General features: G+C 35.6%; 6 protein-coding genes across 6 annotated transcripts; all 6 read left to right on the top strand.

Moving 5' to 3' along the window:
• Nucleotides 1–1,388: 1,388 nt before the first annotated feature.
• Nucleotides 1,389–4,789, top strand: LOC132285298 (receptor-like protein EIX1). The gene has a single exon (XM_059787471.1). It carries the CDS (start codon nucleotides 1,484–1,486, stop codon nucleotides 4,670–4,672), a length of 3,189 nt encoding a protein of 1,062 aa, XP_059643454.1. The 5' UTR covers nucleotides 1,389–1,483; the 3' UTR covers nucleotides 4,673–4,789.
• A 2,843-nt stretch (nucleotides 4,790–7,632) lies between these two features.
• Nucleotides 7,633–8,934, top strand: LOC132281953 (receptor-like protein EIX2). Its single transcript, XM_059783599.1, has one exon. The coding sequence runs from the start codon at nucleotides 7,633–7,635 to the stop codon at nucleotides 8,932–8,934; it is 1,302 nt and encodes a 433-aa protein (XP_059639582.1).
• A 423-nt stretch (nucleotides 8,935–9,357) lies between these two features.
• On the top strand, nucleotides 9,358–10,137 carry LOC132281952 (receptor-like protein EIX2). Its single transcript, XM_059783598.1, has one exon. It carries the CDS (start codon nucleotides 9,358–9,360, stop codon nucleotides 10,135–10,137), a length of 780 nt encoding a protein of 259 aa, XP_059639581.1.
• Nucleotides 10,138–15,523: 5,386 nt separating this feature from the next.
• On the top strand, nucleotides 15,524–17,641 carry LOC132281951 (receptor-like protein EIX1). Its single transcript, XM_059783597.1, has one exon. The coding sequence runs from the start codon at nucleotides 15,524–15,526 to the stop codon at nucleotides 17,639–17,641; it is 2,118 nt and encodes a 705-aa protein (XP_059639580.1).
• On the top strand, nucleotides 15,531–18,839 carry LOC132284543 (receptor-like protein EIX1). Its single transcript, XM_059786654.1, has one exon. It carries the CDS (start codon nucleotides 17,702–17,704, stop codon nucleotides 18,725–18,727), a length of 1,026 nt encoding a protein of 341 aa, XP_059642637.1. The 5' UTR covers nucleotides 15,531–17,701; the 3' UTR covers nucleotides 18,728–18,839.
• A 1,757-nt stretch (nucleotides 18,840–20,596) lies between these two features.
• Nucleotides 20,597–23,046, top strand: LOC132281950 (amino acid transporter AVT1J-like). The gene is made up of 3 exons (XM_059783596.1): nucleotides 20,597–20,821; nucleotides 21,821–22,401; nucleotides 22,474–23,046. Exons 2-3 carry the CDS (start codon nucleotides 22,375–22,377, stop codon nucleotides 23,044–23,046), a joined length of 600 nt encoding a protein of 199 aa, XP_059639579.1. The 5' UTR covers nucleotides 20,597–20,821; nucleotides 21,821–22,374.
• The last annotated feature ends 459 nt before the right edge of the window (nucleotides 23,047–23,505 follow it).

Below are 23,505 nucleotides of genomic sequence, written 5' to 3'. Positions count from 1 at the left end.
AATATAAAAGTGGCTTTTAATATTCAATATATTAATTTTAAATAATAATTAATTATGTTTGTTTAAAAATCACTTTTCTTATTTTTTGAGATGTAAAGTTAGTACAGTATTTGATTTTTTTTTTCTTACATAGTAATTATTGTATGCAAGTTTTGTATTTTTTTTTTTTAATACTCCATATATATATAATCAGTCCAATAGATATATACTCAATAATTAATAGAGTAGGTGTAAAGAACCTCAAAATAGAGGGAAAAAAAAAAACTATAATGAGGGGAGGCGCGGAGGAAAAATAAAATAAATAAATAAGGATAGAAATTAGGAATTAATTCTTTGGGCCTACTGTTAAATCTCTTCAATTATTGGTTTAGGTTTAATAAAGAAATAAAATATTTGGAGCCTCTTCCATTGGTTGAGGTTTAATAAAGGAATAAAAGTAAGAATATAAAATTTTGGGGGTAAAATAATTTAAGGAAAAATAAAATTTTAGAAAGTTAATAATATAAGAAAGTAAATAAAATTTTGGGGTCTCTCCCCCTATTGGTTGAGAAAAAAATAAAAATTTTAAAGAAGTAAAACTACACAAGAAAATAATTTTTTTGGGGAGCCTTGGGCCTTACCTAAGTCGCCGAAGGCTTTAGACATGGATTGAAATCTGGAGTGGCGGAGGCAGAAATTTTCTACTTTTGGCACTAAAAATAAAGGTGGAAGACAAGAAGATTAGACTTTCTTGAAAAGGAAAGTACTAGCCTTTCGCACTAAAAATAAAAGTGGAAGACTAGAAGATTAAGACTTTCTTGGAAAGGAAAGTACTAGCCTTTGGCAATACAAATAAAAGTGGAAGACTAGAAGATTAGACTTTCTTGAAAATGAACCTGTTGTGGTTGTGATCATGGATAGATCCATGATCACAAGCTAACATTCTTCTTCTTCTACTTGTGTTTCTCACATCAGAAACTATTGATCCATATCATCTCCTGCATTGAAAACTCAAATGGAACTTGTTTTGAAAGCGAGAGGCAAGCCCCTTTTGATCCAGCAAACCTACCAAAACTAGCTGCAATATCAAACACTTCTGGCATTAAAAATGAAAGTGGAAGGCTCGAAGAAATTTCTTTGTTGAAAATGGAAGTGGAAGACTAGATGCATAGACTTTATGTACAAGCGCGTGCGTTGATCTAATGCTAGACAAAAGTCTCTAGGCATATTCCATCCATGGTTGGTTTTCTCCCACTAACTTGGTGCTCTGTTCAATTTGGCCAGCTACTCAAGTTTTTTTAGGACTTTTGGTGTAGATGCTACAGTTAAAATGATCAATGCTCTCCCAAAGGGATAAGGCTCTTAATCTGATATTACACACTGGACCACTATTCCGTGTAGCGACTTTGAAATTTTGTAGCAATGTGACAAATGAAAGCCACTATAAAGATCGATCACATCTTCCTTCCTTTCTCATGAATATAACACAAACCTGTTTTGAACCATGAGACAAGTTAACATTCTTCTTCTTCTTGTGTTTCTCACTGCAGAAACTATTGAGTACACCTCCTGCATTGAAAACTCAAATGGGTCTTGTTTTGAAAATGAGAGGCAAGCCCTTTTGAGGTTCAAGCAGGACCTTATTGATCCATCAAACCTGCTCTCCTCTTGGGGGGGCGGTGAAGGGGATTGCTGCAAATGGGCTGGAGTTGTCTGCAACAATGTAACTGGTAATGTCAAGGAGCTCAAACTCCGAAATCCACTCGCAGATTGCACAAATTATGCTGATTGTGAATCATATGTGAGGTCCAGGCTGGGTGGTAAGGTAAACCCTTCCTTGCTCAATTTGAAGCAACTGAGTCACTTAGACCTAAGCAACAACGATTTCAGGGGAATTCCAATTCCAACCTTCATTGGTTCCTTTGGGAGCTTAAGATATCTTAGCCTCTCCTATGCAGGATTTGGGGGAGTAATCCCTCATCAACTCGGGAACCTCTCGAGTTTGCAATATCTTGATCTTACTGGAGATTTCGAGGGACTAATTCCTCATCAACTGGGAAATCTTTCAAGTTTGCGCTATCTCAAACTTCGTGGTGGTTTTGTTGAGAATCTCCAATGGCTTTATGGTCATTCCTTGCTGCAGCACATTGATTTGAGTTATGTCAACCTTACCAGAGCATCTGACTGGCTTCAGGTAACAAATATGCTCCCTTCTTTGGTAGAGTTACGCTTGTCTGGTTGCGGTCTTGATCACCTTCCTGCCGTACCTGTTGTTAATTTTACTTCTCTTGCAACCCTTGATCTTTCCTTCAACAACTTTCAATTTTCAATCCCCGATTGGTTGTTTATTAGTCTCAAAGGCCTTGATACTCTTAATCTTCAATTCTGTGGTTTTCATGGGCCAATTCCTAGTGGTCTTCGAAACATGACTGCTCTTCGCAATCTTGTTCTGTCCTACAATTTGTTCAATTCTACCATACCTGACTGGCTATATAGTTTTAGCCATCTTGAATTCCTTGACCTGTCATTCAATGAGTTGCAAGGTGTGATCTCTAGTCCAATTGGAAGCCTGACTTCTGTCGTTACACTCGACTTCTCATTTAATAAGCTTGAAGGAAAATTGCCTACTTCTTTTGAAAATCTTTGCAGCCTGAAAGAAATTAATTTGTCAGGTACAAACGTTGGTGGCAATATATCCGAATATTTCAATATATTCTCCAAATGCATTTTAGATGGATTGGAAACTCTAGATTTATCAGGAACTCAACTTTCTGGCCATTTTCCTGATGCTGCTCATCAAATCGCACAATCTAAAAATCTGGTAGCCCTCGTGCTTATAAGTTGTTTTCTTTTCGGTCACATTCCAGAATCTTTGGGGGGACTATCGACCTTGCAATATTTTGAAGTTTATAATAATTCTCTTTCTGGTCACATTCCAGTGTCTTTAGGAGGATTGTCATCTTTGAAATATTTAGATATTGCTAATAATAACTTGAGTGGACCTGTTCCGGAAAGTCTTGGACAACTTGCAAAGCTGGAAGTAGTATGGATATCTGGAAATTCATTACAAGGTGTTATATCTGAAGTTCACTTTGCCAACCTCACAAGATTAAGACAATTCGGTGGAGCTGCAAATCATTTGGTCTTGCAAGTGGGTCCAACTTGGGTTCCTCAATTTCAACTTGATATGCTAACACTAGGCTCATGCCAATTGGGGCCACAATTTCCACCATGGCTTCAGTCACAAAAGAATTTAGCGGTTCTGGATCTATCCAACAATGGGATTTCAGATGTCATTCCCAATTGGTTTTGGAACTTATCTTCCAAGGTTTACTTTTTAAATCTCTCTCGCAATCATTTCCATGGTGAGATTGTTGATATGCCTTTAGTTTTTTCTATTTCGACAATAGTTGATCTAAGTTCTAATCACTTCAGAGGTACGTTACCCCATATATCTTCAGGTGCAATTACACTGGATCTCTCTAACAATTCATTTTCAGGATCTATTTCCCACTTCTTATGTTACAGGATGGATCAACCAAAGAACTTGCAACTTCTTAATCTCGAGGGAAATCTTTTATCAGGAGAAATTCCCGATTGTTGGATGAGCTGGGTTGGGCTTGAATTCCTAAATTTAGGAAACAACAATCTGACTGGAAAAATTCCAAGCTCCATGGGATCATTAAATCACCTCAAATCGTTGCATTTGCGTAACAATAGCCTTTTTGGAGAACTACCTATGTCATTACATAACTGTACTGGGTTAGTGGCTATGGACTTGGGTGAAAATGAATTTTCAGGAAGCATACCAACATGGATTGGAGAGAGACTTGTTAATCTTAAGATCCTCATCCTACGGTCAAATAAGTTGCACAACGGCATTCCAGAAGAACTTTGTGCACTCGTTTCACTTCAAATCTTGGACCTTGCACATAACAATTTATGGGGAAGCATACCAAGATGTTTCAGGAATCTAAGTGCCATGAACATACAGCAAAACTCAACTGAGCAGATGTTATATGTCTCTAATGCTACCATTGCATACTTCTTTAATGGTATTATGGAGAATGCGATACTAGTGATGAAAGGGAAAGTGCTTGGATATAGCACCATCCTTCAACTGGTAACGAGCATGGACCTTTCAGGTAACAATTTATCAGGAAAGATTCCCAAAGAATTGACATTTCTTCTCGGGCTTCGATCGTTAAATTTGTCGCATAATATTTTAACGGGAAGGATTCCTGAGAATATAGGTTCTATGGAATTATTAGAGTCCATTGATTTCTCTGCAAACCATCTTATTGGTGCAATCCCTCCAAGCATGGCAAGTTTGACATTCCTAAGTCACTTAAACTTGTCCAATAACAACTTGACAGGTGAAATACCACTAAGCACTCAGTTCCAAAGTTTTAATGCATCTTGCTTTGTTGGCAACAATCTTTGTGGGCCTCCACTTGTTCACAATTGCAGTGTAAATGATGCAACACCTACTTCTAGAAATGGAGGAGGCAATGAAGGCAAGGGAGGCAAGGGACCTGAGGTGGATTGGTTTTATGTGAGCATGGCACTTGGTTTTATTATAGGCTTTTGGGGTGTATTTGGTCCTGTACTGTTCAAAAGGTCATGGAGATTGGTATGCTTTGAGTTGATGGATAGAATGTGGCATAAATTCTGTGTTCTTATAGGTATGTGAAAATAGATGTTATTTTAATTGAGTGGTGATTATCATTCAACTGTAGACTAAGCTGTAATTTTATTCTGCAAAAGTTGATTATATGAATGATATCTAAATCATAGATATTTGCTTGCATCCTCCTGTTAAGCAAACTCTTATTAAACAAGAGCAAGAGTAGTAGTTTTTGTAATGCATTGATGTAGTACATATTTCCTAGATAGTATAGATTAAATTTTTTTTTTCCCCCTTTTTTATTTAACCTGAGTGCGATTTTAAAATGGTTTTTAAAAATTAAATATAATGAAAGGATGAAATTTAGGTAATGGGTATAAAATTAATTTAAAAATGGCTTTGAAAAATTAAATAAAAAAAATTAGAGTGACGAAGTTGGTAATGATATGATTTGCGCTATTTGTTAGATCAAGGAGAGAATGTGAGTAAGTCCGATGGGATTAGGGATGAGAAAGGTTAATTCGGTATGGGTTTTTTAGAAGTATTCCATCCCGTCCCACTGAGTTAAACGGATTACCGACCCTAAAGTGATAAAATGCTAGTGAAGTTATTGTACTATATATATATATATATATATAAAAATATATAGAGTAACCAAGGGCCTTGTAGCTAGACATGTCAATGAATCGGATTTTGATACGAATCGAATTTTTTTTCAAATGAAGATGAATTTGATATTCGATTTTTCCATATTAGGTTGGTGATACTATTAGAAGATTTGAGATAAAAGGTCTCTCATTGAAAGATGTAATTAATTTTGATTCTTTATATTTTCTAGATGTAATTAATTTTAATTCTTCATATTTTCTACTATGTAATTAATTTTAATTCTTTATATTTCTACTATGAATCCCGTGTGTTCTATATCTATTTGTGAATTCATTATTGGCAATTGTGTGTATCGTCACTGTATCTGAAGGCAACTAGGTTTTCTGGGGAAAACTAGGGTTTTTAGATTCAAATGATTGATTTTGAAAGTTTTAAAGGTCATGGATTAGTTTTTCTCATTGCTTATTGTTGGATTGGGATAGTGGAGGGGTACATTATATTCTTTTTTGTCTATTAGTTCTCAGTTGTGCAGAGTAGAGTAGTTTGGTAGCTTGCAAAGTCATACCTTGAGATCACGGATTCAAATCTCTCTGCTACATTGTCATTTTATTCTCGGGTTTTTGTTTTTTTTTGCCTTTTTTTCCCTCTCTATCCCATTCTTATTTGTAGGTGGTGGTTGCTGTTTACTTTTTCCCTTATTGCAGTCATTGATGAACATGCTGAAAGTTAAAGAGCCCTTTCCTTTGATTAGTTGAAACCAGTAGAGAAAACGTCTCCTGTTTGGTCTGAGCTTGACTCTTGGATGATGGACTTCCATTTCATGTTGTATCAGTTATGAAAGTAGGTCATTTCAGCTGCTGAGTTTTTTTGTTTGTGTATACATGTGTATATATATCTGCTGAGATCAGGGGTTCCTATCCTTGTAAGAATAATTTATTGTTCAAAGAAAGCAGAAAAAAGGAAAATGGTTTGATTTCTTTCACAATTTCAATAGATGCCTTTTTGAACTCTTTTTTAAAACGGAATTTAAAACTACATAATTTTTTTAGAATACTAAAAATTACAGTATTTTATATTCATGGGGTTGTTGAAATTATTTTAGACTACAGGAATAGCTATTTTATCATGACATAATTGTAAAGGCACAAAATTCAAATTGGAGCAGAAAATTTCCACGAGATGGAATACTTTTGGCACTAAAAATGAAAGTGGAAGACCAGAAGAAAAGAGTTTCTTGAAAATGAAAGTTAAAGACTTGACGCATAGACTTGTTATACAAGCACTTGCATTGATCTTATTATTGGCTAAAGTCTCTACCTAAGATGATACGGCAAATTTTGGCTAATGTCTCTAGCTAAGATGATACGGCAAATTTTAGAATAATCGAGCATGGATATGTCAAAAAATAATAATAATATACTATTATATATAAAGTGTAATAATTTTTACACATTTTATCCATACACTTGTGAATGAAATCACTAATTTGAAGTTTAGAACTAAATGTTGGTTAATTTTGTTTTCTTAAATTTCATATTATTCTTCTAATAAATTTTAAATTGCATGGAATTCCATTACCCCTACCCTGTCCTAAAAGTGTCTCAAGCATGTTTTTGTTGTGTTGCGTGTTTAAAAAATATATATAAAATATTTAAATTCCAAGACACTTCTAGTGCGAGACCGTATTCGCGTGTCTGACACATGTTAGAGTATCCTCAGACAACCCTAGGTATAGTGTCCGTGCATTCTAGGTCTCTAGTCATCCGCGTCCATGGTTGGTTTTGTCTCACAAACTTGGTGCTCTGTTCTAAGACTTTTGATGGAAATGCTACAGTCACAAAATGACCAATGCTCTCCCAAAGGGTATCTGTTGGCCCATGAAAACCACTTTTTTTTTTTTCTTCTGAAAAACAATAACTCTGGTAGATAGATATGTAAGTTAAATTGATTAGATTAATATCAGGGTAAGTTATTCTGGTGGGGTGCATTAAGGGTTGGAGATGGTTATAAACCTGTCACTTATTGAGAAAATGACCAATGCTCTCCCAAAGGGTATCTGTTGGCCCATGAAAACCGCTTTTTTTTTCTTCTGAAAAACAATGACTTTGGTAGATAGATATGTAAGTTAAATTGATTAGATTAATATTTATTAGGGTAAGTTTTTCTGGTGGGGTGCATTAAGGGTTGGAGATGGTTATAAACCTGTCACTTATTGAGAAAATTCCATTCACATGATAAGATTTTAAAACTACAAGTTAAATCCCAAGGCAGGAGAGTCCAAGTCAGCCCAGGAGAATTTTTTAGTCTTGGAATGAAAGTCTCTTCCTCCACTACCAGACCACAGTTCCTCTTCCCCAGCCTAAATTCCCTTCTGAACTAGTTCGGTTCTTTTCTTCATTTTTGGTCACATCACATACATGACCATGAATAACTTCATTGCAACATTTGCTGTGCTTCTCTTGTTTTGGTTTCTATTGGCAGACACTTCCATCTTTAGCTCAAGTGATGGACAACCACGAACTAGTATTCTTTGCAGTGAAAAGGAAAAAAGAGCCCTTCTAAGCTTCAAACATGGTCTCACGGATCCTGCAAACAGGCTATCATTATGGTCTGGTCATCAAAACTGTTGTCAATGGACAGGAGTCCACTGCGACAATGTAACAGGCAGAGTCATTGAGCTCCACCTCCGCAATCCATACGATATCGTCAGTTATGACTCTTACGAGATGTACAAGTTGGGTGGTAAGATTACTCCCGCGTTGCTGGAATTAGAATTTCTAAGATACTTGGACTTGAGCTGGAATGATTTTGCAGGTGCGAGTATTCCAAGTTTCTTAGGTTCTATGAAATGTTTAAGATATCTTGACCTCTCAACAGCAGTATTTGGGGGGGCGGTTCCTCATCAGCTTGGGAATCTCTCAAGCCTTCGCTATCTCAATTTAGGTGGAAATGGACTTTATTTGGAAAACCTTAGTTGGATTGCTCATCTTTATTCTTTGGAATACCTTGACATGAGTAGCATTGATCTTCACAAGGCAACCGATTGGCTTCAAGCATTGAGCATGCTCCCTTCCCTTTCAGAACTGCATTTGTCCCTTTGTCGACTTGACAAAATGACTCCTCCTCAGAGTTATGTTAATTTTACATCTCTTGAAGTCCTTGATTTTTCTGCCAACCGTTTTAATTGCAAGATACCTAATAGGTTGTTTAATCTCAGCAATAGTCTTGTTTCCATTGATCTGAGCTTCAATTATCTATATGGTCACATACCAAGTAGCATATTAAATCTTCACATGTTGAAAAGTCTGTATTTGCAGGACAACCATCTTTCTGGGAAAATTCCAAATAATATTGGCCAGCTGAAACATCTCAAATATATTCTTCTTTATATGAACTCATTGTCCGGTCCCATTCCTACATCTCTCGGAAACTTATTGTCCTTAAGGGAGTTGTATCTTTCTAGTAATCAACTGAATGGTACTCTTCCAAAGAGTATTGGGCGGCTTCCAAATCTAGAGACCTTATACATTGGAAATAACTCCTTAGGAGGCATTGTTTCTGAAGTGAATTTCGCGAAACTCTCAAAATTGAAGGTCCTTGAAATTTCTTTAAACTCTTTCTCCTTTAAGGTGAATTCTGATTGGGTTCCTCCCTTTCGACTCGAGTCCATTGCAATGGGTTCCTGCAAGATGGGTCCAAAGTTTCCTGCATGGCTATGAACACAAACATCTCTTAAGCAGTTAGACATTTCGCAGTCGGGAATTTCTGATGCAGCTCCAGACTGGTTTTGGAATTTGGCTTCACATATGGAGTTGATCAATCTCTCTGACAACCAGATCAGCGGTAACATATCAACCGTCTTGCTAAATTCTAGTGTCATTGAATTGGGATCTAATTCCTTTAAAGGCCATCTGCCACATCTATCACCAAATGTTAAAGTCCTGAATTTGGCAAATAATACATTTTCTGGATCCATTTCCTCTTTCCTGTGCCAGAAGGTGAATAGAGACAATAATTTAGAAGTTCTGGACATGTCAAATAACCTTTTATAAGGTGAACTTTCTAATTGTTGGATGTATTGGCAATCTTTGACCCATATAAATTTGGGGAGCAATAACCTGTCTGGTAAAATTCCTAGCTCAATGAGTTATTTATCTCAACTTGAATCATTGCACTTGCATGATAATAGCTTCTTAGGAGAGATACCGGAATCGTTGAAGAACTGCACGTCATTGGGGCTCATTGATTTAGGTGAAAATGAATTCACAGGAGTAATGCCACGCTGGATGGGAGAAATAACAACTCTAATGGCCCTTCGTTTGAAATCCAATAGAATTGTTGGCAATATTCCTTCACAAATATGTCAGCTTTCTTCTATTATAGTTCTGGACCTTGCCAACAATAGTCTGTCAGGAACTATTCCAAAATGTTTGAATAATATCAGCGCAATGGCTGAGATAGATACTTTAGATTCTGAATATTTTGAAGCTTTAGAGTATGGGAATGACTATGGCTCCTACATTGAGACACTCTGGTTGGTCACAAAAGGGAGGAACTCGGAGTACAGAGGCATTCTTAAACTTGTTAGGAGCATAGACCTTTCAAGTAACAGACTGTCTGGGCCAATCCCTCCTCAGCTATTAGGTCTTCATGCATTGCATTTTCTGAACTTATCTCATAATCACTTGAGAGGTAAGATACCAGAGAAAATCGGGGGCATGACAATGTTGGAATCCCTTGATCTTTCGAAAAATTATTTGTCAGGTGAAATTCCTCAGAGCATGTCTAATTTGACATTTCTTAATTACTTGAATTTGTCCTACAACAACTTGTCTGGAATAATCCCTTCAAGCACCAGCTTCAGAGCTTTGATGAAGCTAGCTTCATCGGCAATGCTGAACTTTGTGGAGCTCCTCTCTTAGTGGAGCTCCTCTCTTAAAGAATTGTACAACACAGAGGGAATATCATAGTGAAATCCCTGTGGGCCAAGATAAAGAAGAATCTGAAATGTTTTGGTTTTATATAGGGATGGGACCTGGGTTCGCTGCTGGCTTTTGGGGAGTTTGTGGTGTTCTTTTCTTTAAGAGGACTTGGCGGTATGCTTATTTTAAATTTCTTGATGACATGAAAGACAGGATCTATGTGGCCACACAGCTACAAGTGAACTGGTTTTGCAAGAAGTTTAAGAGATCCGGTTGAGATCTCCAGTGACAGGCATCAATCAAGTTTTTAGAGGTAATGGCTTCAAAGTTCCTTTAATGGTTGTTTAGTTGAAGTGTCTACTTCGTTCTTGCTGTTATAGTTTATACAATAAATTGAGCACTGTGAGGTTTGTATTATGTGAGCATGGCACTTGGTTTTGTTATTGGCTTTTGGGGTGTATTTGGTCCTATACTGTTTAAAAGGTGTTGGAGATTTGTATGCTTTGAGTGATGGATAGCATGTGACATAAATTGTGTTTTTGTAGGTATGTGTCATTATATGTAGTCATTTTGATTGAGTGGTGATCATCATTCAATTATAGAGTATGTTGTAATTTAATCATGCAAAAGTTGATTACATGGATGATATCTAAATTATATATATTTGTTTGCACTTTGCATTCTCCTGTTAAGCTTTAAGCTTTGGATTATTTCTATGTTGCTCAGCTCCCTGTTGGGATGCTTGTTTGTACAGTTTTCTGTTCTTTTATAGTTTTATACAACTTACCAATTACCAGGGAAGAAAAAAAATAAAAATAAAATAATAATAATAATAATAATAATAAATAGGGTGTGAACCAAAGGTGAGGACAGTGCCATTTCTAGGGATCCAAAGTGATCATTGTTCATGACATGAAAAGTAATCTACTCCATTACAGTATAAGCAGATGAAATAAGTCATCTAAACTAACGCATATATGTGGAATATTGTGTCAAACAACGATAATAGTATTTGGGCACAGTGGGGGCAAAGCACATCTAATTAGGGGAAGTAATTTCCGAGAAATAAACGTACCTCAGCAAGAATCATGGAATTGGAAGATGTTACAACTCCATCAACAAGTTGGATCTATCTTCCACTGTATGTGCCCTATGGAGAGAGCGCAATGCTCGAATTTTCAGAGGCTCGTCATCCACCCAATCAAAGAATTTTTTACAGAGCATTTGCGATCTCATCAGAGGATGCAATTAGGGCTATCCATGTCTGTAATCTTCCTGATTCGTCTTGATCAATCTTGCGTAGAAACAACGAAGCAACCCCGTTGCAATCTCTGTTACCCGAAAATATAGCCGTTGTTGACTCCGAGAAGTTTATAGGACGAAGATGGGTTGGGCTGCTTCTCTTTTGTTGCCTTTTGTTTGGGTTTTTGACTAGCCTCTCCAAGAATGTTTGGTGGTCCGGTCCATTTTTCATTTCTACCTGTTCATTATTATTATTTTTTTTTTCTAATACAATTTCCGGGAAAAAAAACACAAATAAATATATATATATTGTCAGTTTGACTGGGAAAGAGGTACCGTTAAGATTTGTAAATGGAAACCCTATTAAAATCAAATTTACTAAGTTTGGGCAAAAGATTCATAATAAAACTAAAAATTTAAATATTTTACAAACTATTTCTTATTTAGGCAAAAGATTCATTACAAAAGTCTCAAACATTCTTTGCTTACAAACAATTTAGTTTCTCCATATTCTTCGCCTTACAAACAATTAATTGGTCAATTTTGTATAAAGGAGATGAATTTGTTATAAAGAATAATTTAAGGATGCAATTCATTAGTTATCGGATTCAATTTATGTGACTAATCTCACCCATATGATATTATTACATTATGTAATGGGTCACCATCCCTTTTACATAAATTTAAATTAGGTAATTACGGAAATCGGTCCTTCAACCACTACTCTTCCGTTACACTGCTTTTTTTTTTTCTTCTTCTTCTTCATTGTTTCTGAATGGAATCATAGGTACAAGAGGGAAAGCGATGCTGCTCACTCTGCCGCATTCTTCGCTCCAAAAACTCCCGTTCCACCATCAAGGCCCAGAAAGCAGCATAATTCTGTTCCGAGGCTGCGATTCATTCCAGCAACATTAGTATATGGTTCAAAACGCCTTATTCCATCCGGCGCCAATCCCGGTGGAGGTGTTATTTGTAGCAACTGCAAATCTTGGGTGGTCCTGAACAAGAGGTTAAATAGCCCCCTGTTGCAACAATGTTGGAAACTGCCTTCAATACTATGCATTGGTGGTATTTGCTATAGGATTGACCTGTGCAGTGTATATGACCACTTTTTACGCCTACAAGTGTTAAGACATGTAGGTACCAACTAATATATATTAACTGTACGTAAAATCGATGTTGTGAAACTTAGAAGAGCTTCAACAAGTGACATGAGATATTCAAACAAAAAAACATGGGACTGTGAGGGCTACAATTAATAATGGTGCAGATTATGAAGATGGTTATGGTGTAATCAATGGGTTGGAAAAATCAAAAAGGCGAAATAACATAGACCGGACATGTTGGCTAGAAATGAAGTACATATATAGGCCGGTGGCGTAAAACTAATGTAGTGGTTGTGATTGGGCATGCCATCAATTTCTTGGTTGCAGAACCAATTTGTTCTTCTACTGTTGCAGGGTCATATTCATGGCAGATTAAAAATGAAAATGAAGTAGTCACAAAAAGTAAAAAATGCCAAAGAGAGAAAACAGGAATTCACATATGGTAAGAGACAGAGAGAAAGATATTAAAGGGTGAGGAAAATAATTGAGAGTGTATTAGAGCGTTAAATAGAATGTGTGTTAGTTAGCTTAAGAGTGCAATGCATTATGTATGACGTTCCTAACAATTAACAAACTAACAAGCCTATTGTGTTACATAAAACCGTATGTGAACTATAGTAACAAAATAGAGCTTAGCTGGGTTTTTCTAATTTTATTTAATTTAATCTTTAAAAACAGAAAAATCTAGGGCAAGTTTATTTCTTGAGGGTATTTTCGTCATATCATTTTGGAGTATCTCACCTCAAATAATTACAAGGTTAGTTTTGTAATCTAATTGCACACAACGGTAATATTGATACTTCACTCTAAATATTTAAGGTTAGTAGAAATTTACGACTTTTGTCAACCCTCAACCTTGGGAGAGATTAGACTAATATTTTTAGTAAGTGTGAAATGTATAACATTCTTAACAATTGTGTTGGATAGAAGTGCCTAAAAATGTGGTGTGCCTAAGGTTCAAATTTGTTTGAAAGAGAGATTGATGGGCTTTTCATGTGTTAAAATTGATTAGAAGTCCCTGGTTCTGACTTAACAGCTACTTGAACTCTTCTTCTACATATTTACAATGCCAGTGAGTGAGCTGAAAATGCATACCTCCATTTAATGGTCTTAAAAAAAACAACATGCCAAAATCAATGAATTTGAACCCCATGAAGATGAATATTAAAACACTATGATTGGTTCAGAATTGTAAGAATGATTTATTTTTCATACAAAGCATAAAATGGTTTGAAATTTCTTGCAGTTTACTGGTTTTTCAAAATTTTTTGAAAACAGAATCTAAAACGTCATAATTTTTTTTTTTTTTTTTTGAATTTTTGTAGCAAAATGCCAAATCAAAGGCACTATAAATTAATATCACATCTTCCTTTCTTTCTCATGAATAATACAAAAACCTATTGGCTCATGAAAACCAATTTTTTTTTTCTTTTTTTTTTTTTCTTCATATTTGGTGTGGAACAGTTATAGGCACAAGTTGAAGAACTATGAGGATCAAATTGGGCATATTGGCCTAACCATGATACTCTGCTTCCTTGCCTGCCCTTCATCACCAGAAGAAGAGAATGGTCCCACCATAGTATGATTATGCCTCAGTACATCAAGTTTAAAAAAGATAACAAACTTACAAGTTCAATTGAATGATTTTATCAATATTACTTTAAATGCTCATTTTTCTTCCTAAGCTGGAACCTAGTGGCTAATAATATCAAAGTTTCCTGCATCATATTTGAATTGGCAAAATGCACACTACATGACAAAAGATCTTTAGCCAATAACTTTTAGTCTTCTTTTTCCGTAAATGAAAGCAAAAACTTATTTACTTCCACAATATTACATAAATTTGAGACTTGAAATTTTAGTGTCAAACGCGATCTTATGGTTGAGCAAACTGCCGATGGCTACAGAAAAATAAAAAAGACTTGAGCACCCAATTCAATAACCATCCACATCCAGGATGGTTCTACTTATATTCTTATGGAAATTTTAGTGGGTTCATGATTCACCGGTTCTTTATTATGTGTTACATAACGAACCCAGATTGCACTTTTGTAAGTAAACCCCTCTTACTCTCTTATGCTGATTTCAGGATTACTTTAAGTTTGTAACTTATGATCTCTCCATTTCAATATTTATTAAAATTTCATTTTCAGTAAAAAGTCCTAAGTAATGCTTCTCAGTAAATAAGTGGTATTTAAATTATTCATCCATAGCTGAAATTGACAGTAAACCTATCAAAACTAAAAATAAAAAATAAAAAAAAATAATTTTAAAAAAAATTAACATGATTGAATGGGACAAATACAATAGATGATTTTTGTTTATATATAGACATCCCCAAAACCATGAAATAAAAAAATAAAAAAGAAACAACGCAATATATATATACATACTCCTTCGGTATATGCAAATCGTTTAAAGAGATACTGATGGGCCTTTCATGATTCTTGTTTGAAAATTATTTTAGACAAAAAATTTCTCATGATTGAAATCCGGACTGACACAAAATACAAATGGGAACAGAAAATTTCCACACAATGACTTTTGGCACTAAACATGAAAGTGGAAGACTAGGACTTTCTTGAAAAGGAGAGTTCAAGCTTTTGGCACTAAAAAAATAAAACTGGAAGACTAGAAGTTAGACTTTCTTGCAACGGAAAGCACTAGCTTTTGCCACTAAAAATAAAAGTGGAAGAAGTCTCTAGTCAGTCGTAAGATTAACACTAGGGCTTTTGGCACTAAAAATAAAAGTGGAAATCTCTAGTCATCCCACATCCAAGACTAGTTGCAAAGATTTTCTGTGCATGTGTTAATCTTAGACCAAGTCTCTAGGCATCCACTCAAACATTTCTAAGACTTTTGATGGAGATGCTACAATAAAAATATGAGCTCTTATCTGAACCAAAGTAGATTACACGCTAATTAACCCCTATTCCACGTAGCAAATTTGAAATTTTGTAGCAAAGTGACAAATGAAAGCCACTATAAATATCACATCTTCCTTCCTTTCACATAATAAACCTATTGTAGTTGTGATCATGGATAGATCCATGAAACAAGCTAACATTCTTCTTCTACTACTCGTGTTTCTCACAGCAGAAACTATTGATATCATCTCCTGCATTGAAAACTCAAAAGGAACTTGTTTTGAAAGTGAGAAGCAAGCCCTTTTAAGGTTCAAGCAGGATCTTATTGATCCAGCAAACCTGCTCTCCTCTTGGGGTGGTGAAGGGGACTACTGCAAATGGGCTGGAGTTGTCTGTGACAACTTAACTAGTAATGTCAAGGAGCTCCACCTTCAAAATCCACTCGCGGATTGCACCAATTATGCTGATTGTGACACATATGTGAGGTCCAGGCTGGGTGGTAAGGTAAACCCTTCCTTACTCAAACTGAAGCAACTGAGTCACTTTGACCTGAGCAACAACGATTTCAGGGGAATTCCAATTCCAAGCTTCATTAGTTCCTTTGGGAGCTTAAGATATCATAACCTCTCCTATGCCGGGTTTGGGGGAGTAATCCCTCATCAACTCGGGAACCTCTCAAGCTTGCGATATCTTGATCTTGCTGGAGATTTCGAGGGACTAGTTCCTCATCAACTGGGAAATCTTTCAAGTTTGCGTTATCTCAAACTCCGTGGTGGTTTTGCTGAGAATCTCCAATGGCTTAATGGTCATTCCTTGTTGAAGCATATTGACTTGAGTTATGTCAACCTTACCAAAGCATCTGACTGGCTTCAGGTGACAAATATGCTCCCTTCTTTGGTAGTTTTACGCTTGTCTGGTTGTGGTCTTGTTCACTTTCCTGCTCTACCTGTCGTTAATTTTACTTCTCTTGCAACCCTTGATCTTTCCTTCAATTCCTTTCAATCTTCAATCCCCGATTGGTTGTTTATCAGTCTCAATGGCCTCGATACTCTTAATCTTCAATTCTGTGGTTTTCATGGGCCAATTCCTATTGGTCTTCGAAACATGACTGTTCTTAGGAATCTACTTCTGTCCTATAATTCGTTCAGTACCATACCTAACTGGCTGTATAGTTTTAGCCATCTTGAATACCTTGACCTGTCATTCTGTGACTTGCAAGGTGTGATCACTAGTGCAATTGGAAACCTGACTTCTGTAGCTATGCTTGACTTCTCATTTAACAAGCTTGTGGGAAAATTACCTAGATCTTTTGAAAATCTTTGCAACTTGAAAGAAATCGTTTTGTCAGGTACTAGCATTGGTGGCAGTGTATCAGAAGTTTTTAATATTTTCTCCAAATGCATTTTAGGTGGACTGGAAACTCTTGATTTATCAGGGACTCGACTTTCTGGCAATTTTCATGATGCTACTCAGCAACTCGCACAATCTAAAAATCTGGTAGCCCTCGTGCTTTCTAGTTGTCTTCTTTTCGGTCGCATTCCAGTATCTTTGGGGGGATTATCGACCTTGCAATATTTAGATATTAATAATAATTCTCTTTCTAGTCACATTCCAGCATCATTAGGAGAATTGTCATCCTTGAAATATTTAGATTTTGCTGATAATAACTTGAGCGGACCTGTTCCTGAAAGTCTTGGACAACTTGCAAAGCTAGAAGTATTTTGGATGTCTGGAAATTCATTACAAGGTGTTATATCTGAAGTTCACTTTGCCAACCTCACAAGACTGAGAGAATTCGGTTGTGCCGAAAATCATTTGGTCTTGCAAGCGGATCCAACTTGGGTTCCTCAATTTCACCTTGATATGCTAGCATTAGGATCATGCCAATTGGGTCCAAAATTTCCCCCATGGCTTCGTTCACAAAAGAATTTAGCAGTTCTAGATATATCCAATAATGGGATTTCAGATGTCATTCCAAATTGGTTTTGGAACTTATCTTCCAAGGTTTATTTTTTAAATCTCTCTCGCAATCATTTCTACGGTGAAATTGTCGATATGCCTTTAGTTTTTTCTATTTCTACAATAGTTGATTTAAGTTCTAACCACTTTAGAGGTAGATTACCCCATGTATCCTCAAATGCAATTACGCTGGATCTTTCTAGCAATTCATTTTCAGGTTCTATTTCCCACTTCCTGTGCTACAAGATTGATCAACCAAAGGATTTGCAACTTTTGAATCTCGAGGGAAATCTTTTATCAGGAGAAATTCCCGATTGTTGGATGAGCTGACTTTGGCTTGAATTCCTAAATTTAGGAAACAACAATCTAACAGGCAAAATTCCAAACTCCATGGGATCTCTAAGTCACCTCAAATCGTTGCATTTGCGTAACAATAGCCTTTTTGGAGAACTACCTTTGTCATTACAAAAATGTGCAGAGTTAACAGCTATGGACTTGGGTGAAAATGAATTTTCAGGAAGCATACCAACATGGATAGGAGAAAGACTTGTGAATCTCAAGATCCTTATCCTACGGTCAAATAAGTTGCACGACAACATTCCAGAAGAACTTTGTGTACTCAATTCACTTCAAATCTTGGACCTTGCACATAACAATTTATGGGGAAGCATACCAAGATGTTTCATGAATCTAAGTGGCATGTACGTAGAGCAGAAATCAAGTGACCAGATGTTATATGGCTCTAATGCTACCGTTGCCTACTTCTTTAAAGGTATTTTGGAGAATGCGGTATTGGTGATGAAAGGAAAAGTGCTTGGATATAGCACCATCCTTCAACTCGTGACGAGTATGGACCTTTCAGACAACATTTTATCTGGAGAGATTCCCAAGGAATTGACACTTCTTCTCGGGCTTCGATCGTTAAATTTGTCACATAATAGGTTGACGGGAAGGATTCCAGAGAATATAGGTTCTATGGGATTATTAGAGTCTATTGATTTCTGTGCAAACCATCTTACTGGTGCAATCCCTTCAAGCATGGCAAGTTTGACATTCTTAAGTCACTTGAACTTGTCCAATAACAATTTGACCGGAGAAATACCACTAAGCACTCAGTTCCAAAGTTTCAATGCATCTTGTTTTGTTGGCAATAATCTTTGTGGGCCTCCACTTGTTCACAATTGCAGTGTAAATGATGCAACACCTATTGCTAAACATGGAGGAGGCAATGAAGGCAAAGGAGGCAATGGACCTGAAGTGGATTGGTTTTATGTGAGCACGGTACTTGGTTTTATTATGGGCTTTTGGGGTGTATTTGGTCCTATACTGTTCAAAAGGTCATGGAGAGTGGTATGCTTTGAGTTGATGGATAGCATGTGCCATAAATTCTGTGTTCTTATAGGTATCTGTAAATAGATGTTGTTATTTTAATTGAGTGGTGATCATCATTCAGTTGTATACTAAGCTGTAATTTTAGTATACAAAAGTGTAATATATTGAAGCAAATTCCAATTAAACAAGAAGAAGAGTATGCAAACAAGAAAAATGACACTTATTTACCCAAATAATAATAATAAAATTAACCAAGGTTTTGTTGGAAATGATCTTCAAAGAATGTGCCCAAATATATATATATATATATATATACACACACACACACACACACACACACACATATATTTCTTCAAAGAATTACCTAGTTTGGGTTTGCAAACTTGCTCTTGCTACTACATGTGGGCCGAACGCAACAAACGCGCCTTTAGAGAAACTCCTCCATCAATGCTATAATTTGAAAGACTCGGCTGGTCAAGGATTGGGATATTCCCCAATCTGTTTTATTCACAATTCTATGGAACCCTAGGCCTCTTAATAATCGACAGAGTGCTGCCTCTCACTAAATCCTAATTTGGCTTTGCTCTGTTTATAATTTGGTTTTTGATAGGCTTTGGGGCCTGGTTTATAATTTAGGTAACAAAAAATTGAGAGGAAAAAAAAAACTGAATGTAGCATCTGGCGCAAATACTCCTATTAATTTTTTGTAAACTTATTGTGGTGTAAACTGAAAGCTCAAAACTATGGGTTATATGATGGGTTAAAGGTCAACCCTAACCCAACCGTACCATGAGTAATGTTGCCCAAGTTTGGGTCGACACCGAGTTAGGAGGAGCTTGAACTCTATCATAGTCAGGTCTAATCGAGTCAAATTAGATCGAATTTTCACAGCAATTTAGTTTTTTCAACTAAATATACCTTTCTGGACACACACAAAAAAAAAAAAAAAAAAAAAAAAAAAAAAAAAAAAAAAAAAAAAACACACACACCTTTAACAGTGACAAATATAGCAACACTCATAACATGACTCACATTTTAATGTCTAGACTCACAGATGACTGTGTGCATATAATTGGGTAGAGAAATTATAAACATAACTCATACACTTATTCTATGTTTGGCATCATGGAAATGATATCTACAATACTATTAAATTAAATTAGTCTAAAGTTTGGATCAATTAAATTAGTAAAATTAATTAGTTTAAATTTTCTACTAATTTACTAAGGGTTTCCAATTTGAAGACGCTAATCTCATACTCCAAATGTAGAGAGGACAATTATTCAAATTATTTAAAGAGTTGGTAAGTAACTCATTCAAATGTTTCAAGGACATAGCCACGTTGGTAGGAATTCGAGAAGTAAGTCTTTGATGTCTTGTTTTCGAATTAAATGGTGCGTGTGTTATAGGGCCGATACACATGCTCTAGAAAAGGAGGAAAAAAAAAAAAAAAAAAAAAAAAAAGTAACTCATTCAAATTATTCTGGAGGGTGATTATCAAATTTTTTTATTTATTAATAATAATTGATATATCAATTTAATAAGTATAACTCAAAACTGTTACAAGTTCTAATTTTATTTTCTTTCAAAATTAAATTTAAAGTTTAGAAAAGGAAAAAAGGAACAGAATTTGGAGACAAGAGAACAAGGATAACCAATATACTTTTTAATGCAATTTTAATAAATATACATTATGGGAAAATCTAAAATATCTCAATGGTACTGTTAGATCATTTATCTCGGGGGTAAGTATCACGAAAAATGTAGAATTTTCCATACAGGGAGAAGCATTAGATGGTGGTAAGGAGGAATTTAAGGTTATCCTTTGTTTTTTTCCGGAAAATTATTAAATTGATAGCTCATGAGTCATGAGATGTAGTAGATAGCTCATGAGTCATGAGATGTCAGTTTTACCTTTTGGGCCTCACTACCAAGTGTACTACTACCACCTCTACACATAATTCAGATTTAGAATGAATAAGAATACAGTTCATCATAGTTTGGAATAGTACAAATATCCTACCACCATTTTTCGATCTACACTAAATATTCTATCCTTTCGATTCTTCACACTTTTAATCATGGAGATGGTGGAAGCCTACTCATTAGGATTCCTCTACTCCAGAGGCTGTGAAGGTACTGCCTCCACTGTCTTCAACGTAATCAACACTCTATCAGGTAACCATTAAAAAAAAAAAAAAAACACTCTATCAAGTAATATATTATATAGACGTATTGGTTTGAAAAGGCTTGCAGTTTCTAATTTATTTATTTTTTCTCAGCATTTATTTATTTATTTTTGTGACTACGCTGTTGAAAAGGTAAAAATATAATATGCATCAAAGGGAACATTGATTACGGTGTTAGCCAGATTTATAGGTGTTTTTCTTGTTACTTTCACTTGCTTTTACCCATACAGCTATAATATTTAGATATGTACCATCCTCTTGCTCTTGGCTTTGACAATCATATATATATATATATATATATATATATATATATATTATTCCAACCGATTGTCAACATGTACCATTCCTTAAAATTATGTTCATTAAACTAGAATTTAGATTAAAGAACAGATATTATGATCCCTTTTAATTCGATATTATATACGAGTTTCTGGCTGAATTACATCTAAGATTCGGCTTGGAGCAAGAAAAAAAAAATTCTTCCTTCAAAATTAGAGAAAAAAAAAATTCGGCTTGGAGCAAGAAAAAAAAAATTTCTTCCTTCAAATTAGAGAAAAAAAAAATGTTTTATTTTTTTTTTTTTGAATTATACTGAAGCTTTGATTCTTTTTGTTTTAAAGAAATATAAAATAAATACACATGTTGAAATAAACAACATTTATTCCTTTTAATTGAAAAAATAACATGTTTTTCTACCCAGCCATGAGGTTTGTTTGGAAATATATATAGTTTGTCTAATTCTTGCTAAAACGGTTAATTGCATTTTTCTTGCAAACATTTAATATGGCAGTTTTATTCATTCTAAACTGTAATATCATTTTTATGTACATTTACATTTTCATAGAACAAATTCGAGCTACCAACATTGTTTAGACAACTATTATTTTGAAATGTAGATGGAAACGAAATTTTTTTCAATTTTTGTTAGTTCATTAAACCGTAGAGCTAGACGGAAATTAAAGTTTTGGTTTTTATGTTTGTTTATCAGGAGGTGCATTAGTGTCAATCCCATATGCACTATCATCCGGAGGCTGGGTGAGCTTGACATTTCTTTTTGTCATTGCCATTGCAAACTTCTATACAGGTTTGTTAATTAAAAGATGTATGGATGTGGATCCTAACCTAAAAACATATCCGGACATTGGCGAGTGTGCATTTGGAAAGAAATGTAGATGGCTTATATTATTTCTGATGAACATAGAGCTCTACTTATTTGCAACGGGATTTCTGATTCTTGAAGGTGATAATTTACAAAAATTATTTCCTAATATTGGAGGAACGCCAACATTTGTAATGATAGTTGGTCTCACTATAATGCCCACTGTTTAGTTCAACAACCTGAGCGTTCTTTCTTATATCGCTGCCACCGGAGTTCTCACATCTGTTATAATCAATGGCTCAACTTTGTGGGCTTGTGCATTTAGTTGCATTGGGTTTAACGAGAAAGGGACAACTCTACATTGGAAGGGGATTCCTACTGCTATCAGTTTATATGCTTTCTCTTACTATGCACATACTGTTTTTCCAACCCTTTACGCTTCTATGAAAAACAAGTCTCAGTTTTCGAAGGTATAGCCATGGTCCTGTTTTTTTCATAAGTGACTTGTGGTCTTGATCTCACTTTGTGCCTTGTCTTTGTAGGTTTTGGTGTTGTGCTTTACTTTATGTACCACAGCTAATGTGTTGATGGCGGTTATTGGGTATCTAATGTTTGGTTCAAAGGTGGAGTCACAGATAACCTTAAGTCTTCCTACCGAAAAACTTAGCTCAAAAGTGGCCATATACGCTACATTGCTCAATCCGGTCTCAAAGTATGCATTGACAGTAACACCAATTGTGCACACTATTGAAAGCCGATTCTACCATTCTTGCAATCAGAGAGTACTCTTTAGCCTATTGTTCAAGACCTGCTTAGTGATAAGCACCGTTGTTGCAGCTGTGACTGTCCCCCTTTTTGAGCACCTCATGTCACTTGTGGGAGCTTTTCTAGGTTTTCTAACATCTATTTTACTGCCATGCTTGTACTACTTGAAGATTACAAGCAATAATAGATTAATTGAATTGGGGATTATAGGTGCTATCATGTTAATGGGTATCTTCACAGCAATTGTTGGTACTTATACGTCTTTGAAAAAAATAATGAGACACTTTGTTACTATTTGTGAGGAGGGTCAGATATCTCTTAGTGGAATTAATGGGAGTTTTAGTTATTGAAGATTGTGTGCACTAATAGTATGTTGCATCATTTTTCATGGTTGATATTCAGAGGAACATTTATTCAAAGTGTGATATTTCCATTAAAAAAAATGTATTCTTTCAAATGTTTAGAGTTTAAAGACACACGGACTCACACACACACATACTCTCTCTCTCTCTCTCTCTCTCTCTCTCGTGCCTAAGCAATTGGATCTGGGAATAATTATTATGTAATGGATGGACGCTTACCCATTTACTCAAAAACTCAAACTATTGGGTAATGATGCATACCTACCCATTTATATCTATTCATTTTTCCATCCAAATTCAATGTAGGACAAACGACCCTTGTTACATTCTCCCCCACCCAAACTTGCAACACCCTCGTTGCAACTCGGACCAAGGGTTGGCTCACTCGGACACCTTTCGGATAGGGCGTTTGGCGTGACACCGGATTAAGGACTGGATTTGGCTCTG

The sequence above is a fragment of the Cornus florida genome, unplaced genomic scaffold, assembly GCF_030987335.1.
Source record: "Cornus florida cultivar Cherokee Brave unplaced genomic scaffold, ASM3098733v1 CherokeeBrave_3.0.0_Hap2_Chr11, whole genome shotgun sequence".
Taxonomy (NCBI): domain Eukaryota; kingdom Viridiplantae; phylum Streptophyta; class Magnoliopsida; order Cornales; family Cornaceae; genus Cornus; species Cornus florida.
The sequence above is the reverse complement of the archived record's forward strand: the minus strand, read 5'-3'. Positions and strand labels throughout refer to the sequence as shown.